At 60.1% G+C, this 25,442-nt stretch overlaps 1 protein-coding gene across 1 annotated transcript in view; it reads left to right on the top strand.

Annotated features, from left to right (window-relative positions):
* Positions 1-25,442, top strand: part of abcb6b (ATP-binding cassette, sub-family B (MDR/TAP), member 6b) — a 65,958-nt gene that overhangs the window by 20,075 nt on the left and 20,441 nt on the right. Inside the window, exons 11-13 of the mRNA XM_036965263.1 lie at positions 23,108-23,193; positions 23,601-23,658; positions 23,795-23,899. Coding sequence (XP_036821158.1) covers positions 23,108-23,193; positions 23,601-23,658; positions 23,795-23,899 — 249 coding nt within the window. The remainder of the gene's footprint in view (positions 1-23,107; positions 23,194-23,600; positions 23,659-23,794; positions 23,900-25,442) is intronic.

Raw genomic sequence — 25,442 nt, 5'->3', positions numbered from 1 at the left:
GGCTGTGGGCTGTGGGACTGTGGGACTATGGGCTGTGGGACTCTGGGCTATGGGACTCTGGGCTGTGGGACTGTGGTGCTATGGGACTCTGGACTGTGGGACTCTGGGCTGTGGGCTGTGGGACTGGGCTGTGGGACTCTGGGCTGTGGTGCTGTGGGCTGTGGGACTGTGGTGCTGTGGGACTCTGGGCTGTGGTGCTGTGGGCTGTGGGACTGTGGTGCTGTGGGACTGTGATGCTGTGGGACTCTGGGCTGTGGGACTGTGGGACTCTGGGCTGTGGGACTGTGGTGCTGTGGGACTGTAGTGCTGTGGGCTGTGGGACTGTGGTGCTGTGGGACTGTTGTGCTGTGGTGCTGTGGGACTGTGGGACTCTGGGCTGTGGGACTTTGGTGCTGTGGGACTGTAGTGCTGTGGGCTGTGGGACTGTGGTGCTGTGGGACTGTTGTGCTGTGGGACTGTGGGCTGTGGGACTGTGGTGCTGTGGGACGGTGTTGCTGTGGGACTGTGGGACTGTCGTGCTGTGGGACTGTAGTGCTGTGGGCTATGGGACTGTGGTGCTGTGGGACTGTGGTGCTGTGTGACTGTTGTGCTGTGGGACTGTGGGCTGTGGGACTGTGGACTGTGGGACTGTGGTGCTGTGGGACTGTGGTGCTATGGGCTGTGGGACTCTGGGCTGTGGGACTCTGGGCTGTGGGACTGTGATGCTGTGGGACTCTGGGCTGTGGTTCTGTGGGACTCTGGGCTGTGGGACTGTGTTGCTGTGGGACTGTGGGACTCTGGGCTGTGGGACTTTGGTGCTGTGGGACTGTAGTGCTGTGGGCTGTGGGACTGTGGTGCTGTGGGACTGTTGTGCTGTGGGACTGTGTGCTGTGGGACTGTGTTGCTGTGGGACTGTGGTGCTGTGGGACTGTGGGACTGTGGTGCTGTGGGACTGTAGTGCTGTGGGCTATGGGACTGTGGTGCTGTGGGACTGTGGTGCTGTGGGACTGTGGACTGTGGGACTTTGGTGCTGTGGGACTCTGGGCTGTGGGACTCTGGGCTGTGGGACTGTGGTGCTGTGGGACTGTAGTGCTGTGGGCTGTGGGACTGTGGTGCTGTGGGACTGTGGTGCTGTGGGACTGTGGTGCTGTGGGACTGTGGGACTGTGGTGCTGTGGGACTGTAGTGCTGTGGGCTATGGGACTGTGGTGCTGTGGGACTGTTGTGCTGTGGGACTGTGGGCTGTGGGACTGTGGGACTGTGGACTGTGGGACTGTGGTGCTGTGGGACTGTGGTGCTATGGGCTTAGGGACTCTGGGCTGTGGGACTCTGGGCTGTGGGACTGTGGTGCTGTGGGCTGTGGGACTCTGGGCTGTGGTGCTGTGGGACTCGGGGCTGTGGGCTGTGGGACTGTGGGACTATGGGCTGTGGGACTCTGGGCTATGGGACTCTGGGCTGTGGGACTGTGGTGCTATGGGACTCTGGACTGTGGGACTCTGGGCTGTGGGCTGTGGGACTGGGCTGTGGGACTCTGGGCTGTGGTGCTGTGGGCTGTGGGACTGTGGTGCTGTGGGACTCTGGGCTGTGGTGCTGTGGGCTGTGGGACTGTGGTGCTGTGGGACTGTGATGCTGTGGGACTCTGGGCTGTGGGACTGTGGGACTCTGGGCTGTGGGACTGTGGTGCTGTGGGACTGTAGTGCTGTGGGCTGTGGGACTGTGGTGCTGTGGGACTGTTGTGCTGTGGTGCTGTGGGACTGTGGGACTCTGGGCTGTGGGACTTTGGTGCTGTGGGACTGTAGTGCTGTGGGCTGTGAGACTGTGGTGCTGTGGGACTGTTGTGCTGTGGGACTGTGGGCTGTGGGACTGTGGTGCTGTGGGACGGTGGTGCTGTGGGACTGTGGGACTGTCGTGCTGTGGGACTGTAGTGCTGTGGGCTATGGGACTGTGGTGCTGTGGGACTGTGGTGCTGTGTGACTGTTGTGCTGTGGGACTGTGGGCTGTGGGACTGTGGACTGTGGGACTGTGGTGCTGTGGGACTGTGGTGCTATGGGCTGTGGGACTCTGGGCTGTGGGACTCTGGGCTGTGGGACTGTGATGCTGTGGGACTCTGGGCTGTGGTTCTGTGGGACTCTGGGCTGTGGGACTGTGTTGCTGTGGGACTGTGGGACTCTGGGCTGTGGGACTTTGGTGCTGTGGGACTGTAGTGCTGTGGGCTGTGGGACTGTGGTGCTGTGGGACTGTTGTGCTGTGGGACTGTGTGCTGTGGGACTGTGTTGCTGTGGGACTGTGGTGCTGTGGGACTGTGGGACTGTGGTGCTGTGGGACTGTAGTGCTGTGGGCTATGGGACTGTGGTGCTGTGGGACTGTGGTGCTGTGGGACTGTGGACTGTGGGACTTTGGTGCTGTGGGACTCTGGGCTGTGGGACTCTGGGCTGTGGGACTGTGGTGCTGTGGGACTGTAGTGCTGTGGGCTGTGGGACTGTGGTGCTGTGGGACTGTGGTGCTGTGGGACTGTGGTGCTGTGGGACTATGGGCTGTGGGACTGTGGTGTTGTTGGACTCTGGACTGTGGGACTCTGGGCTGTGGTGCTGTGGACTGTGGGACTGTGGTGCTGTGGACTGTGGTGCTGTGGTGCTGTGGGACTCTGGGCTGTGGGACTGTGATGCTGTGGGACTGTAGTGTTGTGGGCTGTGGGACTGTGGTGCTGTGGGACTGTTGTGCTGTGGGACTGTGTGCTGTGGGACTGTGTTGCTGTGGGACTGTGGTGCTGTGGGACTGTGGGACTGTGGTGCTGTGGGACTGTAGTGCTGTGGGCTTTGGGACTGTGGTGCTGTGGGACTGTGGTGCTGTGGGACTGTGGACTGTGGGACTTTGGTGCTGTGGGACTCTGGGCTGTGGGACTCTGGGCTGTGGGACTGTGGTGCTGTGGGACTGTAGTGCTGTGGGCTGTGGGACTGTGGTGCTGTGGGACTGTGGTGCTGTGGGACTGTGGTGCTGTGGGACTATGGGCTGTGGGACTGTGGTGTTGTTGGACTCTGGACTGTGGGACTCTGGGCTGTGGTGCTGTGGACTGTGGGACTGTGGTGCTGTGGACTGTGGTGCTGTGGTGCTGTGGGACTCTGGGCTGTGGGACTGTGATGCTGTGGGACTGTAGTGTTGTGGGCTGTGGGACTGTGGTGCTGTGGGACTGTTGTGCTGTGGGACTGTGTGCTGTGGGACTGTGTTGCTGTGGGACTGTGGTGCTGTGGGACTGTGGGACTGTGGTGCTGTGGGACTGTAGTGCTGTGGGCTATGGGACTGTGGTGCTGTGGGACTGTGGTGCTGTGGGACTGTGGACTGTGGGACTTTGGTGCTGTGGGACTCTGGGCTGTGGGACTCTGGGCTGTGGGACTCTGGACTGTGGGACTGTGGTGCTGTGGGCTTTGGGACTCTGGGCTGTCGTGCTGTGGACTGTGGGACTGTGGTGCTGTGGGCTGTGGGACTGTGGTGCTGTGGTGCTGTGGGACTCTGGGCTGTGGGACTGTGATGCTGTGGGACTCTGGGCTGTGGGACTGTGGGACTCTGGGCTGTGGGACTGTGGTGCTGTGGGACTGTGGGACTCTGGGCTGTGGGACTTTGGTGCTGTGGGACTGTAGTGCTGTGGGCTGTGGGACTGTGGTGCTGTGGGACTGTGGTGCTGTGGGACTGTGGTGCTGTGGGACTCTGGGCTGTGGGACTGTGATGCTGTGGTACTCTGGGCTGTGGGACTGTGGGACTCTGGGCTGTGGGACTCTGGGCTTTGGGACTGTGGTGCTGTGGGACTCTGGACTGTGGGACTGGACTGTGGGACTCTGGGCTGTGGGACTCTGGGCTGTGGGACTCTGGACTGTGGGACTCTGGACTGTGGGACTGTGGTGCTGTGGGCTTTGGGACTCAGGGTTGTGGGACTGTGGGACCTTGGGCTGTGGGCTGTGTTGCTGTGTGACTGTGGGACTGTGGGACTCTGGGCTGTGGGACTGTGGTGCTGTGGGACTGTGGGACTCTGGGCTGTGGGACAGTGGTGCTGTGGGACTGTAGTGTTGTGGGCTGTGGGACTGTGGTGCTGTGGGACTGTGGTGATGTGGGCTGTGGGACTGTGGTGCTATGGGCTGTGGGACTGTGGTGCTGTGGGACTGTGGGACTCTGGGCTGTGGGACTGTGGTGCTGTGGGACTGTAGTGCTGTGGGCTGTGGGACTGTGGTGCTGTGGGACTGTGGTGCTGTGGGACTGTGGTGCTGTGGGACTGTGGGACTGTGGTGCTGTGGGACTGTAGTGCTGTGGGCTATGGGACTGTGGTGCTGTGGGACTGTTGTGCTGTGGGACTGTGGGCTGTGGGACTGTGGACTGTGGGACTGTGGTGCTGTGGGACTGTGGTGCTATGGGCTTAGGGACTCTGGGCTGTGGGACTCTGGGCTGTGGGACTGTGGTGCTGTGGGCTGTGGGACTCTGGGCTGTGGTGCTGTGGGACGTGGGACTGTGGGACTATGGGCTGTGGGACTCTGGGCTATGGGACTCTGGGCTGTGGGACTGTGGTGCTATGGGACTCTGGACTGTGGGACTCTGGGCTGTGGGCTGTGGGACTGGGCTGTGGGACTCTGGGCTGTGGTGCTGTGGGCTGTGGGACTGTGGTGCTGTGGGACTCTGGGCTGTGGTGCTGTGGGCTGTGGGACTGTGGTGCTGTGGGACTGTGATGCTGTGGGACTCTGGGCTGTGGGACTGTGGGACTCTGGGCTGTGGGCCTGTGGTGCTGTGGGACTGTAGTGCTGTGGGCTGTGGGACTGTGGTGCTGTGGGACTGTTGTGCTGTGGTGCTGTGGGACTGTGGGACTCTGGGCTGTGGGACTTTGGTGCTGTGGGACTGTAGTGCTGTGGGCTGTGGGACTGTGGTGCTGTGGGACTGTTGTGCTGTGGGACTGTGGGCTGTGGGACTGTGGTGCTGTGGGACGGTGGTGCTGTGGGACTGTGGGACTGTCGTGCTGTGGGACTGTAGTGCTGTGGGCTATGGGACTGTGGTGCTGTGGGACTGTGGTGCTGTGGGCTGTGGGACTGTGGTGCTGTGGGACTGTTGTGCTGTGGTGCTGTGGGACTGTGGGACTCTGGGCTGTGGGACTTTGGTGCTGTGGGACTGTAGTGCTGTGGGCTGTGGGACTGTGGTGCTGTGGGACTGTTGTGCTGTGGGACTGTGGGCTGTGGGACTGTGGTGCTGTGGGACGGTGGTGCTGTGGGACGGTGGTGCTGTGGGACTGTGGGACTGTCGTGCTGTGGGACTGTAGTGCTGTGGGCTATGGGACTGTGGTGCTGTGGGACTGTGGTGCTGTGTGACTGTTGTGCTGTGGGACTGTGGGCTGTGGGACTGTGGACTGTGGGACTGTGGTGCTGTGGGACTGTGGTGCTATGGGCTGTGGGACTCTGGGCTGTGGGACTCTGGGCTGTGGGACTGTGATGCTGTGGGACTCTGGGCTGTGGTTCTGTGGGACTCTGGGCTGTGGGACTGTGTTGCTGTGGGACTGTGGGACTCTGGGCTGTGGGACTTTGGTGCTGTGGGACTGTAGTGCTGTGGGCTGTGGGACTGTGGTGCTGTGGGACTGTTGTGCTGTGGGACTGTGTGCTGTGGGACTGTGTTGCTGTGGGACTGTGGTGCTGTGGGACTGTGGGACTGTGGTGCTGTGGGACTGTAGTGCTGTGGGCTATGGGACTGTGGTGCTGTGGGACTGTGGTGCTGTGGGACTGTGGACTGTGGGACTTTGGTGCTGTGGGACTCTGGGCTGTGGGACTCTGGGCTGTGGGACTGTGGTGCTGTGGGACTGTAGTGCTGTGGGCTGTGGGACTGTGGTGCTGTGGGACTGTGGTGCTGTGGGACTGTGGTGCTGTTGGACTATGGGCTGTGGGACTGTGGGACTCTGGGCTGTGGGACTCTGGGCTTTGGGACTGTGGTGCTGTGGGACTCTGGACTGTGGGACTGGACTGTGGGACTCTGGGCTGTGGGACTCTGGGCTGTGGGACTCTGGACTGTGGGACTCTGGACTGTGGGACTGTGGTGCTGTGGGCTTTGGGACTCAGGGTTGTGGGACTGTGGGACCTTGGGCTGTGGGCTGTGTTGCTGTGTGACTGTGGGACTGTGGGACTCTGGGCTGTGGGACTGTGGTGCTGTGGGACTGTGGGACTCTGGGCTGTGGGACAGTGTTGCTGTGGGACTGTAGTGTTGTGGGCTGTGGGACTGTGGTGCTGTGGGACTGTGGTGATGTGGGCTGTGGGACTGTGGTGCTATGGGCTGTGGGACTGTGGTGCTGTGGGACTGTGGGACTCTGGGCTGTGGGACTGTGGTGCTGTGGGACTGTAGTGCTGTGGGCTGTGGGACTGTGGTGCTGTGGGACTGTGGTGCTGTGGGACTGTGGTGCTGTGGGACTGTGGGACTGTGGTGCTGTGGGACTGTAGTGCTGTGGGCTATGGGACTGTGGTGCTGTGGGACTGTTGTGCTGTGGGACTGTGGGCTGTGGGACTGTGGACTGTGGGACTGTGGTGCTGTGGGACTGTGGTGCTATGGGCTTAGGGACTCTGGGCTGTGGGACTCTGGGCTGTGGGACTGTGGTGCTGTGGGCTGTGGGACTCTGGGCTGTGGTGCTGTGGGACGTGGGACTGTGGGACTATGGGCTGTGGGACTCTGGGCTATGGGACTCTGGGCTGTGGGACTGTGGTGCTATGGGACTTTGGACTGTGGGACTCTGGGCTGTGGGCTATGGGACTGGGCTGTGGGACTCTGGGCTGTGGTGCTGTGGGCTGTGGGACTGTGGTGCTGTGGGACTCTGGGCTGTGGTGCTGTGGGCTGTGGGACTGTGGTGCTGTGGGACTGTGATGCTGTGGGACTCTGGGCTGTGGGACTGTGGGACTCTGGGCTGTGGGCCTGTGGTGCTGTGGGACTGTAGTGCTGTGGGCTGTGGGACTGTGGTGCTGTGGGACTGTTGTGCTGTGGTGCTGTGGGACTGTGGGACTCTGGGCTGTGGGACTTTGGTGCTGTGGGACTGTAGTGCTGTGGGCTGTGGGACTGTGGTGCTGTGGGACTGTTGTGCTGTGGGACTGTGGGCTGTGGGACTGTGGTGCTGTGGGACGGTGGTGCTGTGGGACTGTGGGACTGTCGTGCTGTGGGACTGTAGTGCTGTGGGCTATGGGACTGTGGTGCTGTGGGACTGTGGTGCTGTGGGCTGTGGGACTGTGGTGCTGTGGGACTGTTGTGCTGTGGTGCTGTGGGACTGTGGGACTCTGGGCTGTGGGACTTTGGTGCTGTGGGACTGTAGTGCTGTGGGCTGTGGGACTGTGGTGCTGTGGGACTGTTGTGCTGTGGGACTGTGGGCTGTGGGACTGTGGTGCTGTGGGACGGTGGTGCTGTGGGACGGTGGTGCTGTGGGACTGTGGGACTGTCGTGCTGTGGGACTGTAGTGCTGTGGGCTATGGGACTGTGGTGCTGTGGGACTGTGGTGCTGTGTGACTGTTGTGCTGTGGGACTGTGGGCTGTGGGACTGTGGACTGTGGGACTGTGGTGCTGTGGGACTGTGGTGCTATGGGCTGTGGGACTCTGGGCTGTGGGACTCTGGGCTGTGGGACTGTGATGCTGTGGGACTCTGGGCTGTGGTTCTGTGGGACTCTGGGCTGTGGGACTGTGTTGCTGTGGGACTGTGGGACTCTGGGCTGTGGGACTTTGGTGCTGTGGGACTGTAGTGCTGTGGGCTGTGGGACTGTGGTGCTGTGGGACTGTTGTGCTGTGGGACTGTGTGCTGTGGGACTGTGTTGCTGTGGGACTGTGGTGCTGTGGGACTGTGGGACTGTGGTGCTGTGGGACTGTAGTGCTGTGGGCTATGGGACTGTGGTGCTGTGGGACTGTGGTGCTGTGGGACTGTGGACTGTGGGACTTTGGTGCTGTGGGACTCTGGGCTGTGGGACTCTGGGCTGTGGGACTCTGGACTGTGGGACTGTGGTGCTGTGGACTTTGGGACTCTGGGCTGTCGTGCTGTGGACTGTGGGACTGTGGTGCTGTGGGCTGTGGGACTGTGCTGCTGTGGTGCTGTGGGACTCTGGGCTGTGGGACTGTGATTCTGTGGGACTCTGGGCTGTGGGACTGTGGGACTCTGGGCTGTGGGACTGTGGTGCTGTGGGACTGTGGGACTCTGGGCTGTGGGACTTTGGTGCTGTGGGACTGTAGTGCTGTGGGCTGTGGGACTGTGGTGCTGTGGGACTGTTGTGCTGTGGGGCTGTGGGACTGTGGGACTGTGGTGCTGTGGGACTGTGGTGCTATGGGCTGTGGGACTCTGGGCTGTGGGACTCTGGGCTGTGGGACTGTGGTGCTCTGGGCTGTGGGACTCTGGGCTGTGGTGCTGTGGGACTCGGGCTGTGGGCTGTGGGACTGTGGGACTATGGGCTGTGGGACTCTGGGCTGTGGGACTATGGGCTGTGGGACTGTGGTGTTGTTGGACTCTGGACTGTGGGACTCTGGGCTGTGGTGCTGTGGACTGTGGGACTGTGGTGCTGTGGACTGTGGTGCTGTGGTGCAGTGGGACTCTGGGCTGTGGGACTGTGATGCTATGGGACTCTGGGCTGTGGGACTTTGGGACTCTGGACTGTGGGACTGTGGTGCTGTGGGACTCTGGGCTGTGGGACTTTGGTGCTGTGGGACTGTAGTGCTGTGGGCTGTGGGACTGTGGTGCTGTGGGACTGTTGTGCTGTGGTGCTGTGGGCTGTGGTGCTGTGGGACTCTGGGCTGTGGGACTGTGATGCTGTGGTACTCTGGGCTGTGGGACTGTGGGACTCTGGGCTTTGGGACTCTGGGCTGTGGGACTTTGGTGCTGTGGGACTGTAGTGCTGTGGGCTGTGGGACTGTGGTGCTGTGGGACTGTTGTGCTGTGGGACTGTGTGCTGTGGGACTGTGTTGCTGTGGGACTGTGGTGCTGTGGGACTGTGGGACTGTGGTGCTGTGGGACTGTAGTGCTGTGGGCTATGGGACTGTGGTGCTGTGGGACTGTGGTGCTGTGGGACTGTGGACTGTGGGACTTTGGTGCTGTGGGACTCTGGGCTGTGGGACTCTGGACTGTGGGACTGTGGTGCTGTGGGCTTTGGGACTCTGGGCTGTCGTGCTGTGGACTGTGGGACTGTGGAGCTGTGGGCTGTGGGACTGTGGTGCTGTGGTGCTGTGGGACTCTGGGCTGTGGGACTGTGATGCTGTGGGACTCTGGGCTGTGGGACTGTGGGACTCTGGGCTGTGGGACTGTGGTGCTGTGGGACTGTGGGACTCTGGGCTGTGGGACTGTAGTGCTGTGGGCTGTGGGACTGTGGTGCTGTGGGACTGTTGTGCTGTGGGACTCTGGGCTGTGGGACTGTGATGCTGTGGTACTCTGGGCTGTGGGACTGTGGGACTCTGGGCTGTGGGACTCTGGGCTTTGGGACTGTGGTGCTGTGGGACTCTGGACTGTGGGACTCTGGGCTGTGGGACTCTGGGCTGTGGGACTCTGGGCTGTGGGACTCTGGGCTGTGGGACTCTGGACTGTTGGACTCTGGACTGTGGGACTGTGGTGCTGTGGGCTTTGGGACTCTGGGCTGTGGTGCTGTGGGCTGTGGGGCTGTGGGATTCTGGACTCTGGGCTGTGGGACTGTGGTGCTGTGGGCTGTGGGACTCTGGGCTGTGGGCTGTGGGACTGTGAGACTCTGGGCTGTTGGACTGTAGTGCTGTGGGACTGTGGGCTTTGGGACTGTGGGACTCTGGGCTGTGGAACTGTGGGTCTATGGGCTGTGGGACTCTGGGCTGTGGGACTCTGGGCTGTGGGACTGTGGTGCTGTGGGACTCTGGACTGTGGGACTCTGGGCTGTCGTGCTGTGGACTGTGGGACTGTGGTGCTGTGGGCTGTGGGACTGTGGTGCTGTGGTGCTGTGGGACTCTGGGCTGTGGGACTGTGATGCTGTGGGACTCTGGGCTGTGGGACTGTGGGACTCTGGGCTGTGGGCCTGTGGTGCTGTGGGACTGTGGGACTCTGGGCTGTGGGACTTTGGTGCTGTGGGACTGTAGTGCTGTGGGCTGTGGGACTGTGGTGCTGTGGGACTGTTGTGCTGTGGTGCTGTGGGACTGTGGTGCTGTGGGACTCTGGGCTGTGGGACTGTGATGCTGTGGTACTCTGGGCTGTGGGACTGTGGGACTCTGGGCTGTGGGACTCTGGGCTTTGGGACTGTGGTGCTGTGGGACTCTGGACTGTGGGACTCTGGGCTGTGGGACTCTGGGCCGTGGGACTCTGGGCTGTGGGACTCTGGACTGTGGGACTATGAACTGTGGGACTCTGGACTGTGGGACTGTGGTGCTGTGGGCTTTGGGACTCTGGGCTGTGGTGCTGTGGGATTCTGGACTCTGGGCTTTGGGACTGACTGTGGGCTGTGGGACTCTGGGCTGTGGGCTGTGGGACTCTGGGCTGTGGGACTGTGAGACTCTGGGCTGTGGGACTGTAGTGCTGTGGGACTGTGGGCTTCGGGACTGTGGGACTCTGGGCTGTGGAACTGTGGGACTATGGGCTGTGGGACTCTGGGCTGTGGGACTCTGGGCTGTGGGACTGTGGTGCTGTGGGACTCTGGACTGTGGGACTCTGGGCTGTGGGCTGTGGGACTGGGCTGTGGGACTCTGGGCTGTGGTGCTGTGGACTGTGGGACTGTGGTGCTGTGGGCTGTGGGACTGTGGTGCTGTGGGACTGTGGGACTCTGGGCTGTGGGCCTGTGGTGCTGTGGGACTGTGGGACTCTGGGCTGTGGGACTTTGGTGCTGTGGGACTGTAGTGCTGTGGGCTGTGGGACTGTGGTGCTGTGGGACTGTTGTGCTGTGGTGCTGTGGGACTGTGGTGCTGTGGGACTCTGGGCTGTGGGACTGTGATGCTGTGGTACTCTGGGCTGTGGGACTGTGGGACTCTGGGCTGTGGGACTCTGGGCTTTGGGACTGTGGTGCTGTGGGACTCTGGACTGTGGGACTCTGGGCTGTGGGACTCTGGGCCGTGGGACTCTGGGCTGTGGGACTCTGGACTGTGGGACTCTGAACTGTGGGACTCTGGACTGTGGGACTGTGGTGCTGTGGGCTTTGGGACTCTGGGCTGTGGTGCTGTGGGATTCTGGACTCTGGGCTTTGGGACTGTGGGCTGTGGGACTCTGGGCTGTGGGCTGTGGGACTCTGGGCTGTGGGACTGTGAGACTCTGGGCTGTGGGACTGTAGTGCTGTGGGACTGTGGGCTTCGGGACTGTGGGACTCTGGGCTGTGGAACTGTGGGACTATGGGCTGTGGGACTCTGGGCTGTGGGACTCTGGGCTGTGGGACTGTGGTGCTGTGGGACTCTGGACTGTGGGACTCTGGTCTGTGGGCTGTGGGACTGGGCTGTGGGACTCTGGGCTGTGGTGCTGTGGACTGTGGGACTGTGGTGCTGTGGGCTGTGGGACTGTGGTGCTGTGGGACTCTGGGCTGTTGGACTGTGATGCTGTGGGACTCTGGGCTGTGTGACTGTGGGACTCTGGGCTGTGGGACTGTGTTGCTGTGGGACTCTGGGCTGTGGGACTGTGGTGCTGTGGGATTGTAGTGCTGTGGGCTGTGGGACTGTGGTGCTGTGGGACTGTGGGCTGTGGGACTGTGGTGCTGTGGGACTGTGGTGCTGTGGGACTGTGGGACTGTGGTGCTGTGGGACTGTTGTGCTGTGGGACTGTGATGCTGTGGTACTCTGGGCTGTGGGACTGTGGGACTCTGGGCTGTGGGACTCTGGGCTTTGGGACTGTGGTGCTGTGGGACTCTGGGCTGTGGGACTCTGGGCTGTGGGACTCTGGGCTGTGGGACTCTGGGCTGTGGGACTCTGGGCTGTGGGACTCTGGACTGTGGGACTCTGGACTGTGGGACTGTGGTGCTGTGGTCTTTGGGACTCTGGGCTGTGGTGCTGTGGGCTGTGGGGCTGTGGGATTCTGGACTCTGGGCTGTGGGACTGTGGTGCTGTGGGCTGTGGGACTCTGGGCTGTGGGCTGTGGGACTCTGGGCTGTGGGACTGTGAGACTCTGGGCTGTTGGACTGTAATGCTGTGGGACTGTGGGCTTTGGGACTGTGGGACTCTGGGCTGTGGAACTGTGGGACTATGGGCTGTGGGACTCTGGGCTGTGGGACTCTGGGCTGTGGGACTGTGGTGCTGTGGGACTCTGGACTGTGGGACTCTGGGCTGTCGTGCTGTGGACTGTGGGACTGTGGTGCTGTGGGCTGTGGGACTGTGGTGCTGTGGTGCTGTGGGACTCTGGGCTGTGGGACTGTGATGCTGTGGGACTCTGGGCTGTGGGACTGTGGGACTGTGGTGCTGTGGGACTGTGGTGCTGTGGGCTATGGGACTGTGGTGCTGTGGGACTGTGGGACTGTGGACTGTGGACTGTGGGACTTTGGTGCTGTGGGACTCTGGGCTGTGGGACTGTGATGCTGTGGTACTCTGGGCTGTGGGACTGTGGGACTCTGGGCTGTGGGACTCTGGGCTTTGGGACTGTGGTGCTGTGGGACTCTGGACTGTGGGACTCTGGGCTGTGGGACTCTGGGCTGTGGGACTCTGGGCTGTGGGACTCTGGGCTGTGGGACTCTGGGCTGTGGGACTCTGGACTGTGGGACTCTGGACTGTGGGACTGTGGTGCTGTGGGCTTTGGGACTCTGGGCTGTGGTGCTGTGGGCTGTGGGGCTGTGGGATTCTGGACTCTGGGCTGTGGGACTGTGGTGCTGTGGGCTGTGGGACTCTGGGCTGTGGGCTGTGGGACTCTGGGCTGTGGGACTGTGAGACTCTGGGCTGTTGGACTGTAGTGCTGTGGGACTGTGGGCTTTGGGACTGTGGGACTCTGGGCTGTGGAACTGTGGGACTATGGGCTGGGTGGTGCTGTGGGACGGTGGTGCTGTGGGACTCTGGGCTGTGGGACTGTGGTGCTGTGGGACTCTGGACTGTGGGACTCTGGGCTGTCGTGCTGTGGACTGTGGGACTGTGGTGCTGTGGGCTGTGGGACTGTGGTGCTGTGGTGCTGTGGGACTCTGGGCTGTGGGACTGTGATGCTGTGGGACTCTGGGCTGTGGGATTGTGGGACTCTGGGCTGTGGGCCTGTGGTGCTGTGGGACTGTGGGACTCTGGGCTGTGGGACTTTGGTGCTGTGGGACTGTAGTGCTGTGGGCTGTGGGACTGTGGTGCTGTGGGACTGTTGTGCTGTGGTGCTGTGGGACTGTGGTGCTGTGGGACTCTGGGCTGTGGGACTGTGATGCTGTGGTACTCTGGGCTGTGGGACTGTGGGACTCTGGGCTGTGGGACTCTGGGCTTTGGGACTGTGGTGCTGTGGGACTCTGGACTGTGGGACTCTGGGCTGTGGTGCTGTGGGACTCTGGACTGTGGGACTCTGGGCTGTCGTGCTGTGGACTGTGGGACTGTGGTGCTGTGGGCTGTGGGACTGTGGTGCTGTGGTGCTGTGGGACTCTGGGCAGTGGGACTGTGATGCTGTGGGACTCTGGGCTGTGGGATTGTGGGACTCTGGGCTGTGGGCCTGTGGTGCTGTGGGACTGTGGGACTCTGGGCTGTGGGACTTTGGTGCTGTGGGACTGTAGTGCTGTGGGCTGTGGGACTGTGGTGCTGTGGGGCTGTGGGACTGTTGTGCTGTGGTGCTGTGGGACTGTGGTGCTGTGGGACTCTGGGCTGTGGGACTGTGATGCTGTGGTACTCTGGGCTGTGGGACTGTGGGACTCTGGGCTGTGGGACTCTGGGCTTTGGGACTGTGGTGCTGTGGGACTCTGGACTGTGGGACTCTGGGCTGTGGGACTCTGGGCCGTGGGACTCTGGGCTGTGGGACTCTGGACTGTGGGACTCTGAACTGTGGGACTCTGGACTGTGGGACTGTGGTGCTGTGGGCTTTGGGACTCTGGGCTGTGGTGCTGTGGGATTCTGGACTCTGGGCTTTGGGACTGTGGGCTGTGGGACTCTGGGCTGTGGGCTGTGGGACTCTGGGCTGTGGGACTGTGAGACTCTGGGCTGTGAGACTGTAGTGCTGTGGGACTGTGGGCTTCGGGACTGTGGGACTCTGGGCTGTGGAACTGTGGGACTATGGGCTGTGGGACTCTGGGCTGTGGGACTCTGGGCTGTGGGACTGTGGTGCTGTGGGACTCTGGACTGTGGGACTCTGGGCTGTGGGCTGTGGGACTGGGCTGTGGGACTCTGGGCTGTGGTGCTGTGGACTGTGGGACTGTGGTGCTGTGGGCTGTGGGACTGTGGTGCTGTGGGACTCTGGGCTGTTGGACTGTGATGCTGTGGGACTCTGGGCTGTGTGACTGTGGGACTCTGGGCTGTGGGACTGTGTTGCTGTGGGACTCTGGGCTGTGGGACTGTGGTGCTGTGGGATTGTAGTGCTGTGGGCTGTGGGACTGTGGTGCTGTGGGACTGTGGTGCTGTGGGACTCTGGACTGTGGGACTCTGGGCTGTGGGCTGTGGGACTGGGCTGTGGGACTCTGGGCTGTGGTGCTGTGGACTGTGGGACTGTGGTGCTGTGGGCTGTGGGATTGTGGTGCTGTGGGACTCTGGGCTGTTGGACTGTGATGCTGTGGGACTCTGGGCTGTGTGACTGTGGGACTCTGGGCTGTGGGACTGTGTTGCTGTGGGACTCTGGGCTGTGGGACTGTGGTGCTGTGGGATTGTAGTGCTGTGGGCTGTGGGACTGTGGTGCTGTGGGACTGTGGGCTGTGGGACTGTGGTGCTGTGGGACTGTGGTGCTGTGGGACTGTGGGACTGTGGTGCTGTGGGACTGTAGTGCTGTGGGCTATGGGACTGTGGTGCTGTGGGACTGTTGTGCTGTGGGACTGTGATGCTGTGGTACTCTGGGCTGTGGGACTGTGGGACTCTGGGCTGTGGGACTCTGGGCTTTGGGACTGTGGTGCTGTGGGACTCTGGACTGTGGGACTCTGGGCTGTGGGACTCTGGGCTGTGGGACTCTGGGCTGTGGGACTCTGGACTGTGGGACTGTGGTGCTGTGGGCTTTGGGACTCTGGGCTGTGGTGCTGTGGGCTGTGGGGCTGTGGGATTCTGGACTCTGGGCTGTGGGACTGTGGTGCTGTGGGCTGTGGGACTCTGGGCTGTGGGCTGTGGGACTCTGGGCTGTGGGACTGTGAGACTCTGGGCTGTTGGACTGTAGTGCTGTGGGACTGTGGGCTTTGGGACTGTGGGACTCTGGGCTGTGGAACTGTGGGACTATGGGCTGTGGGACTCTGGGCTGTGGGACTCTGGGCTGTGGGACTGTGGTGCTGTGGGACTCTGGACTGTGGGACTCTGGGCTGTCGAGCTGTGGACTGTGGGACTGTGGTGCTGTGGGCTGTGGGACTGTGGTGCTGTGATGCTGTGGGACTCTGGGCTGTGGGACTGTGATGCTGTGGGACTCTGGGCTGTGGGACTGTGGGACTCTGGGCTGTGGGACTGTGGTGCTGTGGGACTGTGGGACTCTGGGCTGTGGGACTTTGGTGCTGTGGGACTGTAGTGCTGTGGGCTGTGGGACTGTGGTGCTGTGGGACTGTTGTGCTGTGGTGCTGTGGGACTGTGGTGCTGTGGGACTCTGGGCTGTGGGACTGTGATGCTGTGGTACTCTGGGCTGTGGGACTGTGATGCTGTGGTACTCTGGGCTGTGGGACTGTGGGACTCTGGGCTGTGGGACTCTGGGCTTTGGGACTGTGGTGCTGTGGGACTCTGGACTGTGGGACTCTGGGCTGTGGGACTCTGGGCCGTGGGACTCTGGGCTGTGGGACTCTGGACTGTGGGACTCTGAACTGTGGGACTCTGGACTGTGGGACTGTGGTGCTGTGGGCTTTGGGACTCTGGGCTGTGGTGCTGTGGGATTCTGGACTCTGGGCTTTGGGACTGTGGGCTGTGGGACTCTGGGCTGTGGGCTGTGGGACTCTGGACTGTGAGACTCTGGGCTGTTGGACTGTAGTGCTGTGGGACTGTGGGCTTTGGGACTGTGGGACTCTGGGCTGTGGAACTGTGGGACTATGGGCTGTGGGACTCTGGGCTGTGGGACTCTGGGCTGTGGGACTGTGGTGCTGTGGGACTCTGGACTGTGGGACTCTGGGCTGTGGGCTGTGGGACTGGGCTGTGGGACTCTGGGCTGTGGTGCTGTGGACTGTGGGACTGTGGTGCTGTGGGCTGTGGGACTGTGGTGCTGTGGGACTCTGGGCTGTTGGACTGTGATGCTGTGGGACTCTGGGCTGTGTGACTGTGGGACTCTGGGCTGTGGGACTGTGTTGCTGTGGGACTCTGGGCTGTGGGACTGTGGTGCTGTGGGATTGTAGTGCTGTGGGCTGTGGGACTGTGGTGCTGTGGGACTCTGGGCTGTGGGACTGTGGTGCTGTGGGACTGTGGTGCTGTGGGACTGTGGGACTGTGGTGCTGTGGGACTGTAGTGCTGTGGGCTATGGGACTGTGGTGCTGTGGGACTGTTGTGCTGTGGGACTGTGGGCTGTGGGACTGTGGGACTGTGGACTGTGGGACTGTGGTGCTGTGGGACTGTGGTGCTATGGGCTGTGGGACTCTGGGCTATGGGACTCTGGGCTGTGGGACTGTGGTGCTCTGGGCTGTGGGACTCTGGGCTGTGGTGCTGTGGGACTCGGGCTGTGGGCTGTGGGACTGTGGGACTATGGGCTGTGGGACTCTGGGCTGTGGGACTCTGGGCTGTGGGACTGTGGTGTTGTTGGACTCTGGACTGTGGGACTCTGGGCTGTGGTGCTGTGGACTGTGGGACTGTGGTGCTGTGGGCTGTGGGACTGTGGTGCTGTGGGACTCTGGGCTGAGGGACTGTGATGCTGTGGGACTCTGGGCTGTGGGACTCTGGGCTGTGGGACTGTGATGCTGTGGGACTCTGGGCTGTGGGACTGTGGTGCTGTGGGACAGTAGTGCTGTGGGCTGTGGGACTGTGGTGCTGTGGGACTGTTGTGCTGTGGTGCTGTGGGCTGTGGGACTGTGGTGCTGTGGGACTCTGGGCTTTGGGACTCTGGGCTGTCGTGCTGTGGACTGTGGGACTGTGGTGCTGTGGGCTGTGGGACTGTGGTGCTGTGGGACTGTGGGTCTCTGGGCTGTGGGACTTTGGTGCTGTGGGACTGTAGTGCTGTGCGCTGTGGGGCTGTGGTGCTGTGGGACTGTTGTGCTGTGGGACTGTGTGCTGTGGGACTGTGTTGCTGTGGGACTGTGGTGCTGTGGGACTGTGGGACTGTGGTGCTGTGGGACTGTGGTGCTGTGGGCTATGGGACTGTGGTGCTGTGGGACTGTGGTGCTGTGGGACTGTGGACTGTGGGACTTTGGTGCTGTGGGACGTTAGTGCTGTGGACTTTGGGACTGTGTGCTGTGGGACTGTGGTGCTGTGGGACTGTGGTGCTGTGGGACTGTGGTGCTGTGGGACTGTAAGGCTGTGGGCTATGGGACTGTGGTGCTGTGGGACTGTTGTGCTGTGGGACTGTGGGCTGTGGGACAGTGGGACTGTGGACTGTGGGACTCTGGTGCTGTGGTACTGTGGTGCTATGGGCTGTGGGACTCTGGGCTGTGGGACTCTGGGCTGTGGGACTGTGGTGCTCTGGGCTGTGGGAATCTGGGCTGTGGTGCTGTGGGACTCGGGCTGTGGGCTCTGGGACTGTGGGACTATGGGCTGTGGGACTCTGGGCTGTGGGACTCTGGGCTGTGGGACTGTGGTGTTGTTGGACTCTGGACTGTGGGACTTTGGGCTGTGGTGCTGTGGACTGTGGGGCTGTGGACTGTGGTGCTATGGGACTGTGGGACTCTGGACTGTGGGACTGTGGTGCTGTGGGACTGTGGGACTCTGGGCTGTGGGACTTTGGTGCTGTGGGACTGTAGTGCTGTGGGCTGTGGTGCTGTGGGACTGTTGTGCTGTGGTGCTGTGGGCTGTGGTGCTGTGGGACTCTGGGCTGTGGGACTGTGATGCTGTGGTACTCTGGGCTGTGGGACTGTGGGACTCTGGGCTGTGTGACTGTGGTGCTGTGGGACTGTGGGACTCTGGGCTGTGGGACTTTGGTGCTGTGGGACTGTAGTGCTGTGGGCTGTGGGACTGTGGTGCTGTGGGACTGTTGTGCTGTGGGACTGTGTAATGTGGGACTGTGTTGCTGTGGGACTGTGGTGCTGTGGGACTGTGGTGCTGTGGGACTGTAGTGCTGTGGGCTATGGGACTGTGGTGCTGTGGGACTGTGGTGCTGTGGGACTGTGGACTGTGCGACTTTGGTGCTGTGGGACTCTGGGCTGTGGGACTCTGGGCTGTGGGACTCTGGGCTGTGGGACTCTGGACTGTGGGACTGTGGTGCTGTGGGCTTTGGGACTCTGGGCTTTCGTGCTGTGGACTGTGGGACTGTGGTGCTGTGGGCTGTGGGACTGTGGTGCTGTGGGACTCTGGGCTGTGGGACTGTGATGCTGTGGGACTCTGGGCTGTGGGACTGTGGGACTCTGGGCTGTGGGACTGTGGTGCTCTGGGACTGTGGGACTCTGGGCTGTGGGACTTTGGTGCTGTGGGACTGTAGTGCTGTGGGCTGTGGGACTGTGGTGCTGTGGTACTGTTGTGCTGTGGGACTGTGGGACTGTGGGACTGTGGACTGTGGGACTGTGGTGCTGTGGGACTGTGGTGCTATGGGCTGTGGGACTCTGGGCTGTGGGACTCTGGGCTGTGGGACTGTGGTGCTCTGGGCTGTGGGACTCTGGGCTGTGGTGCTGTGGGACTGTGGTGCTGTGGGACTGTAGTGCTGTGGGCTATGGGACTGTGGTGCTGTGGGACTGTGGTGCTGTGGGACTGTGGACTGTGCGACTTTGGTGCTGTGGGACTCTGGGCTGTGGGACTCTGGGCTGTGGGACTCTGGGCTGTGGGACTCTGGACTGTGGGACTGTGGTGCTGTGGGCTTTGGGACTCTGGGCTTTCGTGCTGTGGACTGTGGGACTGTGGTGCTGTGGGCTGTGGGACTGTGGTGCTGTGGGACTCTGGGCTGTGGGACTGTGATGCTGTGGGACTCTGGGCTGTGGGACTGTGGGACTCTGGGCTGTGGGACTGTGGTGCTCTGGGACTGTGGGACTCTGGGCTGTGGGACTTTGGTGCTGTGGGACTGTAGTGCTGTGGGCTGTGGGACTGTGGTGCTGTGGTACTGTTGTGCTGTGGGACTGTGGGACTGTGGGACTGTGGACTGTGGGACTGTGGTGCTGTGGGACTGTGGTGCTATGGGCTGTGGGACTCTGGGCTGTGGGACTCTGGGCTGTGGGACTGTGGTGCTCTGGGCTGTGGGACTCTGGGCTGTGCTGCTGTGGGACTCGGGCTGTGGGCTGTGGGACTGTGGGACTATGGGCTGTGGGACTCTGGGCTGTGGGACTCTGGGCTGTGGGACTGTGGTGTTGTTGGACTCTGGACTGTGGGACTCTGGGCTGTGGTGCTGTGGACTGTGGGACTGTGGTGCTGTGGACTGTGGTGCTGTGGGACTGTGGTGCTGTGGGACTGTAGTGCTGTGGGCTATGGGACTGTGGTGCTGTGGGACTGTGGTGCTGTGGGACTGTGGACTGTGCGACTTTGGTGCTGTGGGACTCTGGGCTGTGGGACTCTGGGCTGTGGGACTCTGGGCTGTGGGACTCTGGACTGTGGGACTGTGGTGCTGTGGGCTTTGGGACTCTGGGCTTTCGTGCTGTGGACTGTGGGACTGTGGTGCTGTGGGCTGTGGGACTGTGGTGCTGTGGGACTCTGGGCTGTGGGACTGTGATGCTGTGGGACTCTGGGCTGTGGGACTGTGGGACTCTGGGCTGTGGGACTGTGGTGCTCTGGGACTGTGGGACTCTGGGCTGTGGGACTTTGGTGCTGTGGGACTGTAGTGCTGTGGGCTGTGGGACTGTGGTGCTGTGGTACTGTTGTGCTGTGGGACTGTGGGACTGTGGACTGTGGGACTGTGGTGCTGTGGGACTGTGGTGCTATGGGCTGTGGGACTCTGGGCTGTGGGACTCTGGGCTGTGGGACTGTGGTGCTCTGGGCTGTGGGACTCTGGGCTGTGGTGCTGTGGACTGTGGGACTGTGGTGCTGTGGACTGTGGTGCTGTGGTGCTGTGGGACTCTGGGCTGTGGGACTGTGATGCTGTGGGACTCTGGGCTGTGGGACTGTGGGACTCTGGACTGTGGGACTGTGGGACACTGGGCTGTGGGACTTTGGTGCTGTGGGACTGTAGTGCTGTGGGCTGTGGGACTGTGGTGCTGTGGGACTGTTGTGCTGTGGTGCTGTGGGCTGTGGTGCTGTGGGACTCTGGGCTGTGGGACTGTGATGCTGTGGTACTCTGGGCTGTGGGACTGTGGGGCTGTGGGACTGTGGTGCTGTGGGACTGTGGGACTCTGGGCTGTGGGACTGTGGTGCTGTGGGACTGTTGTGCTGTGGGACTGTGTGCTGTGGGACTGTGTTGCTGTGGGACTGTGGTGCTGTGGGACTGTGGGACTGTGGTGCTGTGGGACTGTAGTGCTGTGGGCTATGGGACTGTGGTGCTGTGGGACTGTGGTGCTGTGGGACTCTGGGCTGTGGGACTCTGGGCTGTGGGACTCTGGGCTGTGGGACTGTGGTGCTGTGGGCTTTGGGACTCTGGGCTGTCGTGCTGTGGACTGTGGGACTGTGGTGCTGTGGGCTGTGGGACTGTGGTGCTGTGGTGCTGTGGGACTCTGGGCTGTGGGACTGTGATGCTGTGGGACTCTGGGCTGTGGGACTGTGGGACTCTGGGCTGTAGGACTGTGGTGCTGTGGGACTGTGGGACTTTAGTGCTGTGGGCTGTGGGACTGTGGTGCTGTGGGACTGTGGGACTCTGGGCTGTGGGACTGTGATGCTGTGGTACTCTGGGCTGTGAGACTGTGGGACTCTGGGCTGTGGGACTCTGGGCTTTGGGACTGTGGTGCTGTGGGACTCTGGACTGTGGGACTCTGGGCTGTGGGACTCTGGGCTGTGGGACTCTGGGCTGTGGGACTCTGGGCTGTGGGACTCTGGACTGTGGGACTCTGGACTGTGGGACTGTGGTGCTGTGGGCTTTGGGACTCTGGGCTGTGGTGCTGTGGGCTGTGGGGCTGTGGGATTCTGGACTCTGGGCTGTGGGACTGTGGTGCTGTGGGCTGTGGGCTGTGGGACTCTGGGCTGTGGGACTGTAGTGCTGTGGGACTGTGGGCTTTGGGACTGTGGGACTCTGGGCTGTGGAACTGTGGGACTATGGGCAGTGGGACTCTGGGCTGTGGGACTCTGGGCTGTGGGACTGTGGTGCTGTGGGACTCTGGACTGTGGGACTCTGGGCTGTGGGCTGTGGGACTGGGCTGTGGGACTCTGGGCTGTGGTGCTGTGGACTGTGGGACTGTGGTGCTGTGGGCTGTGGGACTGTGGTGCTGTGGGACTCTGGGCTGTTGGACTGTGATGCTGTGGGACTCTGGGCTGTGGGACTGTGGGACTCTGGGCTGTGGGACTGTGGTGCTGTGGGACTGTGGGACTCTGGGCTGTGGGACTGTGGTGCTGTGGGATTGTAGTGCTGTGGGCTGTGGGACTGTGGTGCTGTGGGACTGTGGGCTGTGGGACTGTGGTGCTGTGGGACTGTGGTGCTGTGGGACTGTGGGACTGTGGTGCTGTGGGACTGTAGTGCTGTGGGCTATGGGACTGTGGTGCTGTGGGACTGTTGTGCTGTGGGACTGTGGGCTGTGGGACTGTGGGACTGTGGACTGTGGGACTGTGGTGCTGTGGGACTGTGGTGCTATGGGCTGTGGGACTCTGGGCTATGGGACTCTGGGCTGTGGGACTGTGGTGCTCTGGGCTGTGGGACTCTGGGCTGTGGTGCTGTGGGACTCGGGCTGTGGGCTGTGGGACTGTGGGACTATGGGCTGTGGGACTCTGGGCTGTGGGACTCTGGGCTGTGGGACTGTGGTGTTGTTGGACTCTGGACTGTGGGACTCTGGGCTGTGGTGCTGTGGACTGTGGGACTGTGGTGCTGTGAGCTGTGGGACTGTGGTGCTGTGGTGCTGTGGGACTCTGGGCTGTGGGACTGTGATGCTGTGGGACTCTGGGCTGTGGGACTGTGGGACTCTGGGCTGTGGGACTGTGGTGCTGTGGGACTGTGGGTCTCTGGGCTGTGGGACTGTGGTGCTGTGGGACAGTAGTGCTGTGGGCTGTGGGACTGTGGTGCTGTGGGACTGTTGTGCTGTGGTGCTGTGGGCTGTGGGACTGTGGTGCTGTGGGACTCTGGGCTTTGGGACTCTGGGCTGTCGTGCTGTGGACTGTGGGACTGTGGTGCTGTGGGCTGTGGGACTGTGGTGCTGTGGGACTGTTGTGCTGTGGGACTGTGTGCTGTGGGACTGTGTTGCTGTGGGACTGTGGTGCTGTGGGACTGTGGGACTGTGGTGCTGTGGGACTGTGGTGCTGTGGGCTATGGGACTGTGGTGCTGTGGGACTGTGGGACTGTGGACTGTGGACTGTGGGACTTTGGTGCTGTGGGACTCTGGGCTGTGGGACTCTGGGCTGTGGGACTCTGGACTGTGGGACTGTGGTGCTGTGGGCTTTGGGACTCTGGGCTGTTGTGCTGTGGGCTGTGGGGCTGTGGGATTCTGGACTCTGGGCTGTGGGACTGTGGTGCTGTGGGCTGTGGGACTCTGGGCTGTGGGCTGTGGGCTGTGGGACTCTGGGCTGTGGGACTGTGAGACTCTGGGCTGTGGGACTGTGGTGCTGTGGGGCTGTGGGACTGTGGGCTTTGGGACTGTGGGACTGTGGGACTCTGGACTCTGGGCTGTGGGACTCTGGGCTGTGGGACTCTGGGCTGTGGGACTCTGGGCTGTGGGACTCTGGGACTCTGGACTTTGGGACTCTGGACTTTGGGACTCTGGGCTGTGGGACTCTGGGCTGTGGGACTGTGGAGCGAGGAGTGAAGCGAGAGGAGGGTAAAAATGCTTTGCCAGTAACTGCAAGGCGGTGCTTTATATTGTTGTTATGTCTGAGATCCACTGTGTGCGGCTTGACCTGAGACCCTGATCCATGGAGGAAGTAGACCATCTAGTCCCTGAGTTTCACCACACTGATGATCTCATTTCCTGTCATGTTGTCTTGTCCAGGTGAAAGACGATGTCAGCGCCACAGACCTCCAGTTGACAACCGGCGAGGTGAAGTTTCAGAACGTGTGCTTCAGCTACACTGAGGGGTAGGTCATAAAAACATGTGTAGTTAATCTCTGATGTCATGAGAATGTGTGTAGTTCATCTCTGATGTCATGAGAATGTGTGTAGTCAATCTCTGATGTCATGAGAATGTGTGTAGTTAATCTCTGATGTCATGAGAATGTGTGTAGTTAATCTCTGATGTCATGAGAATGTGTGTAGGTTATCTCTGATGTCATGGACATATTCTCTCATGACAGACAATACATACATTTAACAGATGGATAGTCATGGACAGAGCAGAACAGAGCTTGTACTACAGCTAGGCATCAACCTGTCAATTGCCTTCACCTGTCAATTTAGAATCTGTAAAACTCTTGGCATTGTGTGTGCATGTGTGTGCACCCTAATCAAATGAAGTAGGACTGTGCATCTGTGTTGCTGTCCTCAGGAATGTGATTCTCAGGGGTATATCGTTCACTGTGATGGCCGGCCAGACTGTTGCTCTGGTATGTTCAACTCTTCAGATAGCCTTTCATTACATGACTAACATGAACTAAAAGGAGCATAAAAACACATGACCTGCCCTTTTGGGATACCCAGACATCCACATTTAACATCCACATTCCCTGTGTGTGTCTGCAGGTGGGCCCGTCTGGTTCAGGTAAAAGCACTATCCTCCGTCTGCTGTTTCGCTTCTATGACGTCCAGGGAGGATGCATCCGTATTGATGAGCAGGATATATCCAGGGTGAGTTAACTCTATAGGGTCTATATACAGGGTGAGTTAACTCTATAGGGTCTATATCCAGGGTGAGATAACTCTATAGGGTCTATATACAGGATATATCCAGGGTGAGTTAACTCTATAGGGTCTATATCCAGGGTGAGTTAACTCTATAGGGTCTATATACAGGATATATCCAGGGTGAGTTAACTCTATAGGGTCTATATCCAGGGTGAGTTAACTCTATAGGGTCTATATCCAGGATATATCCAGGGTGAGTTAACTCTATAGGGTCTATATCCAGGGTGAGTTAACTCTATAGGGTCTATATCCAGGGTGAGTTAACTCTATAGGGTCTATATCCAGGGTGAGTTAACTCTATAGGGTCTATATCCAGGGTGAGTTAACTCTATAGGGTCTATATACAGTGTGAGATAACTCAATAGGGTCTATATCCAGGGTGAGTTAACTCTATAGGGTCTATATCCAGGGTGAGTTAACTCTATAGGGTCTATATACAGGATATATCCAGGGTGAGTTAACTCTATAGGGTCTATATCCAGGTTGAGTTAACTCTATAGGGTCTATATCCAGGGTGAGTTAACTCTATAGGGTCTATATACAGGGTAAGTTAACTCTATAGGGTCTATAAACAGGGTGAGTTAACTCTATTGGGTCTATATACAGGATATATCCAGGGTGAGTTAACTCTATAGGGTCTATATCCAGGGTAAGTTAACTCTATAGGGTCTATAAACAGGGTGAGTTAACTCTATAGGGTCTATATACAGGATATATCCAGGGTGAGTTAACTCTATAGGGTCTATATACAGGATATATCCAGGGTGAGTTAACTCTATAGGATCTATATTCAGGATATATCCAGGGTGAGTTAACTCTATAGGGTCTATATCCAGGGTGAGTTAACTCTATAGGGTCTATATCCAGGGTGAGTTAACTCTATAGGGTCTGTATACAGGGTGAGTTAACTCTATAGGGTCTATATACAGGGTGCGTTAACTCTATAGGGTCTATATCCAGGGTGAGTTAACTCTATAGGGTCTATATACAGGATATATCCAGGGTGAGTTAACTCTATAGGGTCTATATCCAGGGTGAGTTAACTCTATAGGGTCTATATCCAGGGTGAGTTAACTCTATAGGGTCTATATACAGGATATATCCAGGGTGAGTTAACTCTATAGGGTCTATATCCAGGGTGAGTTAACTCTATAGGGTCTATATCCAGGGTGAGTTAACTCTATAGGGTCTATATACAGGATATATCCAGGGTGAGTTAACTCTATAGGGTCTATATACAGGATATATCCAGGGTGAGTTAACTCTATAGGATCTATATACAGGGTGAGTTAACTCTATAGGATCTATATACAGGGTGAGTTAACTCTATAGGGTCTATATCCAGGGTGAGTTAACTCTAGGGTCTATATACAGGGTGATTTAACTCTATAGGGTCTATATACAGGGTGAGTTAACTCTATAGGGTCTATGTCACGGTGCAGTAGTAATGTCAGTAGAAATGTCAGTAGTAATGTCACGGTGCAGT

This window comes from Oncorhynchus mykiss, chromosome 3 (assembly GCF_013265735.2).
Source record: "Oncorhynchus mykiss isolate Arlee chromosome 3, USDA_OmykA_1.1, whole genome shotgun sequence".
In the NCBI taxonomy this organism is placed as follows: Eukaryota; Metazoa; Chordata; class Actinopteri; order Salmoniformes; family Salmonidae; genus Oncorhynchus; species Oncorhynchus mykiss.
Note: the sequence above shows the minus strand (reverse complement) of the source record. Positions and strands in the feature narration are given on the sequence as shown.